Source organism: Ictalurus punctatus, chromosome 4 (assembly GCF_001660625.3).
Source record: "Ictalurus punctatus breed USDA103 chromosome 4, Coco_2.0, whole genome shotgun sequence".
NCBI lineage: Eukaryota > Metazoa > Chordata > Actinopteri > Siluriformes > Ictaluridae > Ictalurus > Ictalurus punctatus.
In genome coordinates this window covers 18,478,097-18,493,546 of record NC_071284.1, presented here as the reverse complement: position 1 = coordinate 18,493,546, position 15,450 = coordinate 18,478,097, and the positions used below count along the sequence as shown (strand labels likewise).

The 15,450-nt window shown below is 39.2% G+C and overlaps 1 protein-coding gene across 1 annotated transcript in view; it reads left to right on the top strand.

Annotated features, from left to right (window-relative positions):
• Positions 1–15,450, top strand: part of reln (reelin) — a 610,589-nt gene that overhangs the window by 189,878 nt on the left and 405,261 nt on the right. Inside the window, exon 4 of the mRNA XM_053678020.1 lies at positions 10,416–10,486. Within this exon, the coding sequence (XP_053533995.1) occupies positions 10,416–10,486 (71 nt within the window). The remainder of the gene's footprint in view (positions 1–10,415; positions 10,487–15,450) is intronic.

Below are 15,450 nucleotides of genomic sequence, written 5' to 3'. Positions count from 1 at the left end.
CTAGGAGGATGAGAATGGAGAGTTGTCCAGAATCACCTGTGCAAAGGAGATCATTGGTTAACTTAACCATGGCAGTTTTTGAGCTGTGTTTATGGTGAAGCCAAGATTGGAATGGCTTTAACAGATTACTGTTTTTAGGTGTTCCTGGAGCTGAGATGCCACTATCCTCTAAAGGACTTTTAATCTAAATGGTAGGTTAGAGATAAGTCGATAATTATTGAAGTCATTAGGATCCAGTCCTGGCTTTTTCAGTGTTGCCCTGACAATGGCAGTTTTTAGTGAAAGGGGGACCACACCAGTGGTGAGAGAAGTGTTAATTATTGAGGTTATCAGAGGGGAGATAGAGGGCAGGAACACTTTAAGTTGGTTGACGCAGGATCCAGTTGACAGGTGGAGGAATTGCACATGAGTTTCAAGACGTGACTTTTCACTGGGAGACTGAAATGAGTAAATGCACTGGCATGTGGAGGGACTGTAGTATTCAGGGAGTATGACTCCTTTCAATTGTTTCAAAGTCAATTGTTGATGAATGTTTGCAATTTTACAGCGAACAAATTTCAGGAAGGCTGAACAGCATTCCTCAGAGAGATTCAGATAAATTGAGTTATCAGGTGGTTTAAGTAGTCCATTCACAGTGGAAAAAAGAGCTCTGGTGTTTCCTTCTCCCGCACTGATGATATTTGCATAATATGATATTTTTTGCAACAGAAAGGGCATTTTTGTAGTGAAGTATGTAATCGAAATACTGTTACGTGCGGAAGACAAGCAGTAATTGTAATGGCTCAGTAGATCCACAAATGAAGTATTAGGAGCAGGACAGGAATAAGCTTTAATTAGAGTGGTAAACTCCTCTGGCTTGACCTTTTTAATGTTGCGATATGACTTAACGCACAGAACATTTGATTTCATGACAGGTAGGTAGGTTTCAAACAGCACAGCTTTGTGGTCTGAGATGGGTAGTTCAGCAGCATTGATGTGGCAGTGTGTAATACCAGTGCAGCAGACCAGATCTAAAATATGGGCTTTTATATGGGTTGAAAAGTCTACATATTGGGTAATACCAATACAATCAAGCTTGGCCATAAAATCTCTTGTAAAAAGCGTTATCCAAATGGATGTTAAAATCGCCCATCATGATCACATTCAGAGACGTTACATTTAGAGTCCTTAGTATAGTTGGAAGTTCAGATCTGAACACATGGCTTAGGTGCTCTGTACAGTACCGCAATAACAGTGGGTGTAGGTCCACGGAGTTTGACAGCCAGTAGTTCAAAGGATTGATCAGGCAAGGTGAGTGGAGTCAGTTTTACATTCTCACGATATAGCAGTGCAAAACCACCTCCTCACCCAGAAGGATGGGATTTACAGATGTAAACAAATCATGGTGGGGCTGCTTGCTTGCTGATGTAGAAAATCATTGTTTTGCTGCCAGGTTTCTGTGAGGCCTAGAAAATCCAGTTTATCATCAGTAATAAAGAAACTGACCAGAGCAGCTTTGTTGGCGACAGATCAAATACTGTATAATCCAAATTTCAGGCAGTGTACATTTGCACATCTGACCTAGGCAGAGAGGCTAGTACACTACAGTCAACGCCGCATCAGGCAGAGATCACTGAGTGATGCCGGTTTACAGACCAGAGGGAGGGAATAGCATTGAAATCATTCTCGTTGATCACATCTTTTGAAGAGATCCTTGATGGACGTATTTTGGATTCCAAAGAAAGTTGCCTTGGCAGAGTAGCCCTGTAGGAGGCTCATAGTTCCCCCACAGCCGGTAAAGTTCACCTGCTGAGTATTTCTGAATCTTTAGCAATCAGATGGATTGTTTTCGCTGTGAACAGCAGCCAACTTCACCCAGACTTCACTGTAATCCACCTCAAGCAGTTCGATGTTTATCAGCAAAGAAATCTCAAAGTTATCTTGGTGATTTGAATAGCATTGTCTCCAGGCAGAACACAGTAAAATGCGACAGAAAACAAATAAATAAATGTCACTAACTTACAATGATCTAACTTAACTAAAATACTAAAAAAAAAAAAATCAAGCAATATTTACACTGAATTTGCAGTTAATAAAAAAAAAAAAAAAATGAAAACAAGCCAGCTGTAGCTGTGTTAAACTCGCCAGGATCCCCATTACTAGGCAACATGATAATTATGATATTTTATGTAATTGTATTTTAAAAAATATTTTCAGTGGAACTACTAATATTAACTACATATTAATGTTATTAATTTGGTAAGATTGTTTGTTGGTAGATTGTACCGTAAATGTTTATATAAGATATTTGAGTGATCACTGCTCTTACTGCGGTCTGACATCCACCTGAAATGCACAAGTACTTAACACAAATTTAATTGTACAGATGAGAAAAACAATCGTGAATTTATATATTTTCTCATCTCACAGAAATGGATTTTTAGTTACACCACTGCCAGCATGACATGCATGTGAATTGTTTGTAGATGTGAGTGTGACTTACATTAAGAACATCATGGTGTTGATTGTGAGGTGTTGATTTTAACCTGTATTTCAGATTGTGGCCAAAAGACCAGCCTCAATAGAAGCCAGGGTGCATGTATAACCAGGAATCATTGTCACAGTCCAAAGCATGGGTCAAAAAACAGGCAGGCAGCATCAAACATGGATAATCCATAATGGAAACACAAACGAGAGAAGAGCTTCAAAATCAGGAAATGCAGAACATGAGGTAAAAGCACTGTGCTCTGAGGTGATGCATGGAATGATTTAACTAAGGGACAGTGAGCATCTTCACTGACATATTAGGTTTGGATAAGATCACTAACACTATCTGGAAGCCCCAATAACCTGAATTGAAACATTTATAAATGTCATAAATAATGTTTTTAAAATAGTGTGACCTCTCAAAACTCCACAACTCAAAGTAACATTAAAAGTATGGATAGCTAATGTTAACACAGAAGGAGGAAGGGATGTGTTTTAGTGGGAGTCATCAGGTGAGTACTGTATGGGAATGAGCTGATTCATGTGACACACCTGACACCTGCTAGGGGAAAAGCATCCAAGCTTCCATTGTGTTTTGGTGCTGGAGGAAGTTGACCAGTTGTTCATATTTGCCCAGAGGCTAACTTCTGATCAAGTTTTGGAATGGGTCCAGTATCACCAACCCAACTCGTTGGCAGAATCTGCCCACCTGGCTGAAGCCACCCAGCTGGTTGCGGACCACATGTCGTTCATGCACCCTTGAATGTGGCTGCTCTTCAGGCACACTGTCGACCGGAAGGATCTTTTACACACACCATTAGGGGAAGCAGTGCCGCATGATGGTGACCAGGCAAGGGCAATTGGTGAGATGGTGAGTGGACAAGGTCCCATCTCCTCTATTCAGGCCCCATCACACGAAAATACTTTGGGGAATGCCTTTGATAAGGTCATGGAGATTAATAGCTGAAATGCGCAAGCTGGGGTAGTGCTGACCTTTCCCTATTTCACAGTTTTTAACGAACATTTATACTGAGTGAGAGTTACTAAAACAGGAGAATCAATGACCCAGTTGTTGGTCTCAAAATGCTGCAGGGAAATGCATTACAGCCACAGTTCACAGATGTCCAAGGCTGTGAAGCAGATGGTAGTGGCAGATTTTCTGTCCCGTCTGGGGGGAATTGGCTCACAGGCCGGATGGCTCCATAGACTGTGTCAGGTGGTGATATGTCACACAGGGTTTAGCATGAGTCTGAAGCATGAGAGTGATGTATAGGGATGAGTTGATTAACATTATTAATAAGCTATGTGTCTCTTTATGAGCCAGCTGAAAAGTTGCCAAGCTCTCTTAGTTTAGATTTTTTTTTTTCCATTTTTCATTTGGTTACTATGCTATGGCATAAGCTAAAAAAGTTCAGAAACAAGTTTTTTTAAGTATCATGCTGTTGAAATTGCTACAAACACTAACTAGCTTATATTGTGTATAAAGGTATCAGGACTTGGATTTTCAATTCACTGAGAAAAAGCCCTTATATTCAATGTATGTAAAATCTATCATAAATGAAGAGAAAAGTGTTAATATGGTAGTATTGTTTAAATCACTGGTGGAATACAATCAGTGGCCTGATAATGTGGAGCTTTTTAAAATGAAATAGGGCTTCTGAGAGACACTTTTGTCAAAGAGTTAGTTAATGAGTTTCAAAACGTTCTTACATTTGATAGTCTTTTAAAAGTAATACAAAATCTCTCTCTCTCTCTGAGCGCATGCTGAGAGAGAGTGGGTGGAGCTTTGTGAGAGTGAGCCCGAGTGTGGCTGTTTGTGCTTCTGATGAAGCTTTTTCCCTTCCCTTATTTAATATATTTTGTTTAATTTTGGGGTGATTTAATTAATCTTATTTAGTAGAACTGCAGACAGGTTTGTTTTTGCACATTTTTCAGGCTGTTTTGCTGCTGGAGCACAGGGAAGCATGGCTGCCCCAGCTGTGGGGGGTTTAGGGTCTCTAACGTGGCACCATGGGGTGAAGGTAGCCTCTGCTGTGAGTGTGGAAGATTGTTGCCTAGCTGTGGGAAATGTGGAGGGTCACCAGTGCATTCTCTTAGAGTCCAGAATGAATAATGTGAAAGTCATTTTTCTTAGCTTGGTGGGAAACACGAATAAACTAGTGTAACATGGTGATGAAACACTTACTCCCCTTCTCACTCTTTCACTGCCATTCATTACAATGCCATCTTGAACGTCCCTCCATTTATTAGCAATGAGATTTTAACTCTTTCTCACTCTCTCGGTACGGTAAACTGGTCTCACCAATTATTTAAAAAATCACAAATTGATGTGAATCTCCTCTATTAAAGCATGTTGTTTAATTCAGAACATTTGTGTATATGATCATCAAAGATGATGCGGAATTAGATCTAGTGCTAAACTTTCGGGTGGATGATTTTGTTTACGTGATCTTCGCAACCAAGGATAAAATTAAATGTTTCGGATGCTGAAAAACAGGACATTTAGACTGCACTTGTCCAAACAAGAGTAAGGATCAAACTAACAGAGACAACGAGGATAGGGCAAATGAGCCGGTTAGTGCAGGGCTGTCTGGGTTTGGCTTGGCTGAGGCAGAGACCACCATGGAGAAGGAACCTGGTGGGGAAGATGTGTGTGTTGCTGGGCCTGCAGACACTAGATCGACCTCACAAGAGCCGACAAATGCAGGTATGAGTGCTATCACAACATCACCAAGAACAGACAATAAACAGTTAAATTGCGACTTGGAAAAACTGGCAAATAAATGGGGGGATGATGGCTGTGAAATGGAGACGGAACACGTAGTGTTTAAAGTGCCACTAAAAAGGAAAAACTCAGACAAAGTAACAACTGTAGACTACTGAAGAAAGGCAATTTAGATGAATCTGAATGACACAGAGTGAAAATGAACGAATCTGAGAGTGAAAGTGAACTATTTGATTCTAGCACAGTGCTGTCCAAGAGTGAATGTTCAGGTTGTAACTACGATGTAGATGACATTAAACTGTTTCTTAAATCAACAAAAAAACAAAAGAGGGCTACGGGTTAAAGAATATTTTCCTGACCTAAAGCAGTTTGCTGATGAAACTAAAAGTTTGATAAGTGAAGGGTGTTTCACAAATAAAGAAGTTTATCGGCTAGAGAAGATCATGAAAAACTCAGCATAGAACTGAGTGATGGCTGTGAGAAGGTCCGAGCTGAAGAACCCCAGCAAGGGTGTGTTGTCTGTTGGCTGTTTTTATTTTCATTTTCATTTTTGTTTGAGTGAAGTGCGCATATGAGTGTAGTGCGCATTGCTTCACTGAACTTAAATGGTGCTGGAGACATCAAAAAAAGGGCTATATTGTATAAACTCATTAAACAGGAAAAATAGATGTTACTTTTATTCAGGAAACACATTTTGATGCTAAGAATACCAGTGACTGGACACAATAAAAGGAAGGGATCTCTGCACTTAGCCATGACACCACACTTAGTGTGGGAGTTAACATGTTATTTACAAAAAATTTTAGTCCTTTGTCATATCAGGCTGAAAAAGTCCTAAAAGGCAGACTACTAAAAGTTCGAGTTGTTTTTAGACACATTATGTTATACACTGCAGAACTGCTCCACTGATTATTTTTTATTTCTGGGTGGTGATTTTAATGGTATAGAACTCAACCTGGACAGAAAACATATTGAACCTCACTTGCCTTCATATTAGCATCTCACTAAAGTTATCAACATGCATGAACTAAGTGATGTGTGGAGGCATTTACAATGGGGGAAATAATTGAACACGTCAACATTTTTTTCAGTAAATATATTTCCAATGAGGTTATTCACATGAAATTTTCATTAGTATTAAGTCAAGAAATCCACAAATATGAAGAATTCACAATATTAAAGTCCATAAATAAAATTATGTGTAAAAAATGGAATGACAAAGGAAAAAGTATTGAACATGCTAAGAAAAAGTAGTTCTCCAAGGCAAGGTAAGGCAAGGAACCAGCTGAAATCAGTAAATAATTATACCTCCTATCTGTGCAAATTACTACCAGCTGGGTTAATAACTTGATGGTCTATAAAAAAGCTTTTCTTTACAAGGTGTCACACACGAAACATCACATGATGGGTAAAAGCAAAGAGCTCTCCCAAGACCTTCACAATCTTATTGTTGTGAAACATATTGATAGAATCGGATACACGTGTATTTCAAAACTTCTGAATCTTACAGTAAGCACCAATGGGGATATCCGCAAGTGGAAGCAACATCACTATGTCATCAACTGGCCATGCACAGGCGCACCTCGCAAGATTTCTGACCAGGGAGTCAGAAGAATAGTCAGAAGAGTAGTCCAAGAGCCAAGGACCCCTTAGAAAGCACTCCAGGAACACTTGGAGGCAGCAGGTACCATCAACACAGAGAAAACAGTAGGCCATGCACTCCGCCGCCATAGTCTCTATGCATGCTCACCCTGCAAGACTCCATCACTAAAGAAAAGACATGTCAAAGCTCATTTAAATTTTGGACAAGCTTATGAAATACTGGGAAAGTGTAGTCTGGTCAGATGAGAGCAAAATTTAACTTTTTTACTGTCATACTACACACTATGAATGGAGAAGTGGCACTGCACATCACCCTAAAAACACTATACCAACAGTGAAGTTGGAAGCATCATGGTGTTGGACTGTTTTTCGTCGCATGGTACTGGCAGACTTCATATAATTAAAGGAACGATGAATGGAGCCCTTTACAGGGAGATTCTTGAGAAGAATCTGCTGCCATCCACCAGGATGATGAAGATGGGACGTGGGTGGACCTTCCAGCCTTACTTGGAAGCTCAAAAATTTTGAATTTTAAATGTTTAAATTTCTTCTCAGTCACAGGTTGAAGTTTGAATAAATGATGTGTCATGATCTTAAACAAAATGATTTTAGATTAAAAAAAAAAAGCTGATACACTCTGGTGTGATGTACATAATGTAAATGCAGATGTTAAACCAGAACGGAGATCCTTGAATAAACCACCATTAACCAAAAGGGCAGGGAATCTACAGTGGAGAGTTCTGCATGGTGGCATTGCTGTTAATTCTTTTATTTCAGTATTAAATCCTCTGGTTGGAGTAGAATGTCATTTCTGTTCAAACAGAAACACTGTTTTGTTCTTTTATGCAGAGTCTTAGAAACCACTATTTATGATTTCCATTGAATCCACTATTTATGATTTTACATAAACCTGTTTGATTCTCTTAAGGAAAAATTTTCTATGAAGACTTTTATTTTTGGTTTTAGGTGTGTCCTAAAGAAGTGTGTCAGCTGCTAAATTTTATCCTGGGCCAAACCAAGCTGGCCATCTATGTAAGCATAAAAAATTAAATTGAAAAAATGTCAATTTTTCCACATTTTGTTATGTTACAGCCTTATTCCAAAATGGATTAAATTCTTTATTTTCCTCAAAATTCTACAAACAATACCCCATAATGACAACATAAAAGAAGTTTGTTTGAAATCTTTGCAAATTTATTAAAAATAAAAAAAAAATAAAAAAGCACATGTACATAAGTATTCACAGCCTTTGGTCAATACTTTGTTGAAGCACCATTGGTGCCAATTACAGCCTCAAGTCTTTTTGAGTATGATGCTACAAGCTTGGCACACTTATTTTTGGGCACTTTCTCCCATTCTTCTTTGCAGGACCTCTCAAGCTCCATCGGGTTGGATGGGGAGCGTGTGTGCACAGCCATTTTCAGATCTCTCCAGAGATGTTCAATCGGGTTCAAGTCTGGGCTCTGGCTGGGCCACTCAAGGACATTCACAGAGTTGTCCTGTAGCCACTCCTTTGTTATCTTGGCTGTGTGCTTAGGATCGTTGTCCTGTTGGAAGATGAACCTTCGCCCCAGTCTGAGGTCCAGAGCACTCTGGAGCAGGTTTTCATCAAGGATGTCTCTGTACATTCCTGCATTCATCTTGCCCTCGATCCTGACTAGTCTCCCAGTTCCTGCCACTGAAAAAGATCCACAGCATAATGCTGCCACCACCATGCTTCACTGTAGGGATGGTATTGGCCAGGTCATGACTGGTGCCTGGTTTCCTCCAGACATTACACTTGCCATTCAGGCCGAAGAGTTCAATCTTTGTTTCATCATAGTCTGAAAGTTCTTCAGGTGCCTTTTGGCAAACTCCAGGCGGGCTGTCATGTGCCTTTTACCGAGGAGTGGCTTCTGTCTGGCCACTCAACCATACAGGCCTGATTGGTGGAGTGCTACAGAGATGGTTGTTCTTCTGGAAGGTTCTCCTCTCTCCACAGAGACACACTGTCAGAGTGACCATCAGCTTTTAAGTAACCTCCCTGACTAAGGCCCTTCTCCCCCAATCGCTCAGTTTGGCCGGACAGCCAGCTCTAGGAAGAGTCCCATAGTTCCAAACTTCTTCCATTTATGGTTGATGGAGGCCACTGTGCTCATTGGGACCTTCAATAGCTGCGTTTACATGGACAACAATAATCCACTCTTAATCTGATTAAGACCATACTCTAATTAAGAAACTACCATGTAAACAGCAATTTTTACTTACCTTAATCTAATTAAGGTCATAATCGAAGTAAGCAATAATCTAATTAAGACAGGTGGAGTACTCCTGTTTTAGTTGCATTATCGACATGTATTACAGACAGGTAAACACCTTAATCACATTGTGAACGTCGTGTGGGAGTTTTCACCGCATTTTGCGACAGGACACGATCACACACGGCAGTTTTATGTTTAACGGCAAACAAGAGAGTTCGGCCGTGTCCCAAATCGCACACTTGCCTACCATAGGCCTGTAGTGGGGAAAAAGACATGTATCTCGGCTACTATATAGATGATAACAACGCGATTTGGGACACACTCACCGCTTCAAGTAGTTGTCTATTTTCACGTACAGCATGACAAATAATTTACTGCACTTAAAGCGTTCGTAAAAAATTTAATAAAAACACCTAAAACTGTATACTGTACCATAACGAAGACGAACTGTATGTTGATACGTGAAATTCCGTGGGAACGTCGGATGGCGTGGCACGGTGACGTAATGACGCGGGCTGTTAATCTAATTATGTTTTATAACATGTAAAATGGGAACATGACTGGGGTATTCTAAAAGCGACTCATGTAAACACCTTAATCACATTATTATCTTACTCAGAGTAAGGTCAATAATTAGATTAATGCTGTCCATGTAAACGTAGTCACAGTTGCAGAAATGTTTCTGTACCCTTCCCCAGATCTGTGCCTTGATACGATCCTGTCTTGGCGGTCTACAGACAATTCCTTGGACTTCATGGCTTGGTTTGTGCTCTGACTTGTTAACTGTGTGACCTTTTATAGACAGGTGTGTGCCTTTCCAAATCATGTCCAATCAACTGAATTTACCATAGGTGGATTCCAATCAAGTTGTAGAAACATCTCAAAGATGATCAGTGGAAACAGGATGCACCTGAGCTCAATTTTGAGTGCCATAGCAAAGGATGTGTATACTTATGTACATGTGCTTTTTTGTTTTTTATTTTTAATAAATTTGCAAAGATTTCAAACAAACTTCTTTCACGTTGTCATTATGGGGTATTGTTTGTAGACTCTTTAGGAAAATAATTAATTTAATCAATTTTGGAATAAGGCTGTAACTTAACAAAATGTGAAAAAAGTGAAGCGCTATGAATACTTTCTGGATGCACTGTGCAGCCTTTGTTAAATCAAGAGTGATAATTGACTTTTGTTTTATAAAGTGCTTCATTCACATTTTAAGCATCTTAGTATTGACATCTACAAATAAATGCTATTTATTTACATTTGGTGTGGGTTGACTTTGTAAGATTCTGTTTCATTTAATAAAGGTTCTTTCAAAATTCAAATTCTCTCTCTCTCTCTCTCTCTCTCTCTCTCTCTCTCTCTCCCCCCCATCCTCCCAGGGCTACAGCTATGCATCGTGGGCAGATAATTTTTAAAGACACTCTGGCCAAGCAGCTGTGTGAGCTGGAAGGTGAGGATGCATTTAATTATTTTTCATTAGTGCTGGGAGAATGATAAGTTCCATGAAGGTATGAGGTGAATGGCATCCTTGGTGCTTAATTAAGTTGTGGTCTAGATGAATTGTTGTTGAATCATAGCTGAGTTTGCTATTTTATGAAGTGTTATGTAAATGAACATATAGATGTTTTAGATTAAATGCAGTGAAGTTTCTAATTATTTTTATTATTATATTTACAATAGCAAAATAAACGTGAAATATAGGAATAACATGCAATAAGCATTTGAGGATGATATTTAAGAGTTCAAGCCCAAACGGCTGAAACCCTACTGTAATTGTAAGGATTTTTAGGGATTCAAGCCCAAAGAGCTGAAACCCTACTGTAATTGTAAGGATTGTTATTAGGGGTTCCTTGTTACCCAGGTGTGTCATGTTAGATTGATTGTTTAAACAATAAATAGCTCTGAACATCATCTCTTGGCTTTAGCCTTCAGTTTCTCCTATGAAGACTGCGTTTGTTGTTAAAAAGGATAAGCCAACATGAAGATCAGAGAGCTATCTATGGGAGAAAAGCAAACCATTTTGAAGCTGAAAAAAGAAAGAAACCTGGTGTCTGGTTACTGAGCAACAGGCACAGAATAGGTCTGCCAAGGAAATCAACAACAGCTGATGACAGAAACACTCAGTACATTTACATGGACAGCAATAATCTAATATTAACCCGATTAAGACAATGCTCTGATTAAGAAACTACCATGTAAACAGCGATTATTGATTACCTGAATCCGACTAAAGTCATTCCTAAATTTTAAGCATTCATTTCTAGATAGAAGCAAAATTATCTGCCAATAGAATAGGAAAACTACAAGATTGAAATGAGTAGTATCGCAATAAGTTTAATGATCTTATGTTTGGTTTATTGTAATCTTATAATAAGAAATACTAGATAAATTTGACTAACTCTGGATTTGTAATAGTTGACCCATCACTACTTCAATTATCTGCAATTGCATTTTGGAAATCAAATGCCTACCGAGCAGATTTATCGGGCAGCAACTGGACACCAGACATCAATGCACAGTTGTACATTTTTTTAAATACAGATTTTAATGTGATGTGAAAATAAAAATCATGGAGAGGGAATGCTGATGCCCTCACAGCAGTAATTGCCTCAAACAAGATGTTTTATTATTTATTACTGATCTGGCCATTGTAATTAAAACTGGGACTCACCCATAACTTCCAAAATGACTTCAGGATCCTATGCTGTACTATCTGTAATTTTTACTTGAATTAAATTATCCTGCCATCCCTCAATATCCTCCTCACTCCCCTCTTCTCCCTAAAGTGATCTGTCTCCCAATGGATTTGGGGTTGTTACTGTGGGCCCTGTAGGCTGGTCAGGCTGCAGTCCATATGGGACAAACAGATATACGTCCAGTATATCGCTTGAGATTTTCCTGTCTGACCTCTATTCCCTTGGGGTGGGTGTGGGCAATTCCTTGAAGAATGACCTATTTCTCCACAACTAAAGCAGTCTCTGATTGGCTTCGTAATGGAGTTCTGCTTAAACTGAGCCCTGCCTGGTTGTTCTTGTAGTTTCCTGAGCATTCCTTGGAAATAAAACCACTGAGCTTATTTATGCTAGTCTTTTCCATTTTTGTGTAAGAATCCTCTTGTAATGGATGGCATGTGACTTCCTCCAACAGTTTGCTTTCCCAGCTTATACAGTGTAGAATAACTGTCCCCTTGACTTTGGGATTCAATCCATACACAAATGTTGCTTCAACACTTGCTCTTGTGATTGATCATTTTCAATTCCACTGTGGAAGTCCATGCAAGCTCTGAGGCGGTCCAGGAATTCTGAGACAGTTTTGCTCCACTGATCTTGCCCCAGTCTGCTCATGTTGGGTACGCTGCCTTTATGCACTCCTTCAGCTTGTTGTATGTTGATGCCCATACCATACTGTCAGGCATTATAGTGTCCTCAAAAGTCCCATACTGATTGAAACAACAAAGTGTCCATGAGATCTGCAACTCCTTGCCCATGGGCTTGTACATGTTCACAGTAGTATAAAGCTCTGACAATTATGGACTAGCCATATTCCTTATTTTAGACAGTTCCCATGGTTGAAAAATGTAGATGGTTGTTTCTCCAGTAGCCCTCAGATTGGGAAAAGCTATCAACACTTGTACTGGTGGCTGTTGTATTTTTGGTACTTTTGCTGTCTTACTTGAACAGGAGTGAAGACTGCAGAATCACTCACAGCATATGTTGTTGTCACAACATGGGTTGTCCTGTGGGTGATTCCTCTGCAGTCAATTGTGTCCCCGCTGCAGATAAGGAGGAGGATACTGGGAAAGAAGAGAGGGAGATTGAGCTGTTGGGGGTTGCAGCTAAAATTAGATCATCCTGATGTCTTTTTTATGCATATAATTTGTACCACTTCTTTTCCTTGCTTGTGAACCCTACATGGTGTTTCAACTTTGAATATTACGGTCTACTGGTTTTGCTTTATTCCTCCCTCTGTTAATTCATCCCATAACTAAAATTGTCCAACCAGACTGGAATCATCACCCCCCTGTTTTTAAATTTCATTTCCTTAGTCTGACAGTGCAGTATGAGTAGATAATTTACCCAGTTTGTTCCCCATCTTCTGTTATTACAGTGGACAAAAAAAAAGAATATAAAATATGCATAACCTGTGAAGGAGTTGTCCAAATACAGATACACAAAAGGTACAGTTGTAGTAAAAAAAAACATAACATTGCCATACACTGAGCTTATCATATAATGGAATGCTACTTCTCACATCTTTTGTGCACACCCCTCTTGTGGACCCACTATCCTACAGGCCCCCTGCTTTCCCTTAAAGTCAGTAACAGCGCAACAGAGCAAAGTGAAGGCAAAATTTCACTACTCCAACTTATAAACAATCATTATCCCCAATTTTAAATGGTGTATCCTACTAACAACAGCTAATGGATGCCACAGATGGGTGCTGATCTAAATTTGACTTTTTAAAAAAAAATAAAAATTCCGCCTGGTGTGGAATTTGATTACTGTCATGTTCACACCTCAGAATAGATAGCCATTCTTGTTTGTAACCCCAAGTCTGTCTGACCCCAGATTCACCTGAAAACAGGAATGAGTCATAGGTTCAGCGTGTTCAGAGGGAAACCTTTTACCTCTATACTTTTTAAAGAAGAGTTTTATGCATGTTGTCACAGGACAGCACAAAGTCTTCTAACAGTCAGTCTTCTATGCCATTGTTTTACACAGTACTATTTGGTTGAATCCTGTTTTCATGTTAAACTTTAATTATTGGATATCATAGCATGTTTTTTTTTGCCAAAAGTACAGGATGTCCAGCAGATGGTTCTTGCAGAATTAAGAGTTGTCAACACCACCACGTGGTTCTACACTTTATTTCAGAGCATGAATCTGAACAAGTTTCATGGATATTTGAGGAACAGAAAAGGAATAATAAGTCGCTGAACAAAGGGGGCAAGGTCAATATCAAAAGTAACAACTAACAGTCATTATCTGGTGTGGCCACCAGCTGCTTTAAGTACTACATTGCATCTCACCTTTGCAGCACATTTGTCAGTTCTTGCTGTGGGATCTTACCCCACTCTTCTACCAAGGCATTTGTAAGTTCTTGATCATGTCTGTGAGGACACATAGTTACATGTGGTTTGCCACAGCAAGAACAATCAGCTGTCCTTCCTGTCTCCCTGTAGCAATGTCTTAGGCATCTTACATTATGGACATTGCAGTTTATTAGGCTCTTCAGTCCTCATGCCTCCCTGCAGCAGGCCTCTAGGCATCTTTCTTATGGTGTTTTTCAGAGTCAGTAGAAAGGTCTCTTTAGTGTCCTAAGTCATTGTAACTGTGTACTTAATTGCCTACTGCCTGTAAATAAGGACTTAAGGACTGTTCCACAGGTGCATGTGCAATAATTGTTTATGGTTCATTGAACAAGCATGAAAAACATTGCTTAAACTCTTTCCAATAAAGATTGGTGAAGCTTATTTAGATTTTACAAAATTATCTTTAAAATACATCTCCTGAAAAAGAAATGTTGCTTTTTCTGATGAGTCTAGATAGATAGATAGATAGATAGATAGATAGATAGATAGATAGATAGATAGAGACAGTTCCCTCTGAACGTATTAGAATGGCAAGGCCAATTCTTTTGTTTTTGCTATACACCAAATACATTTTGGTTTGAAATCAAATGATGAATGTGTGACGGTAGCTTGGAATTTCAGCTTTCATTTCCTGATATTTACATATAAATGTGTTAAATAATGTAGGACATTGCACTTTTGGTGGCAGACCACCCAATTTTTAGGTGAGCAAAATCATAGGAATGGGTATTCTTAACGTAAATAACACTTCATTTTTGGGTGCATATTTTACAATATTTGTATCAAGGCAAAGACCCACTGACATCACCAAACTGTTGCATTCTTATTTTGTGATGCTTGTACTGCAGCTTCTTTCAGTTCAGTTGTTTTGTGGGGTTTTTCCCTTCTGTCTCCTCTTCAGGAGGTGAAATACATGCTTAATCATGTTAAGATCTGGTGATTGACTTGGCCAATCTAAAACCTTCCACTTTTTACCCCCTGATAAAATCCTTTGTTGTGTTGGCAGTGGGTTTGTGTCATTGTCTTACTGTATGATTAAGTTCCTCCCAATTAGATTGGATGCATTTCTTTGCAAATAGGAAGACAATTTTTCTCTAGACTTCTAAATTCATTCTGCTGCTACCATCATTTTACATTAGTTACATCATATGTGAGCCTGTTGTAGAAGCATTCATGCAATCCTGAGCCATGATACTACCTCCACTGTGCCTAGGCTTGCATGGCTGCTTCTGGAACGGGCTCATTAATCTTTATTGATGATGTAACTCATGATGCTAGTAGCAAAATGAATTGCAAAGTCTAAAGAAACATTCTGTCTGCAA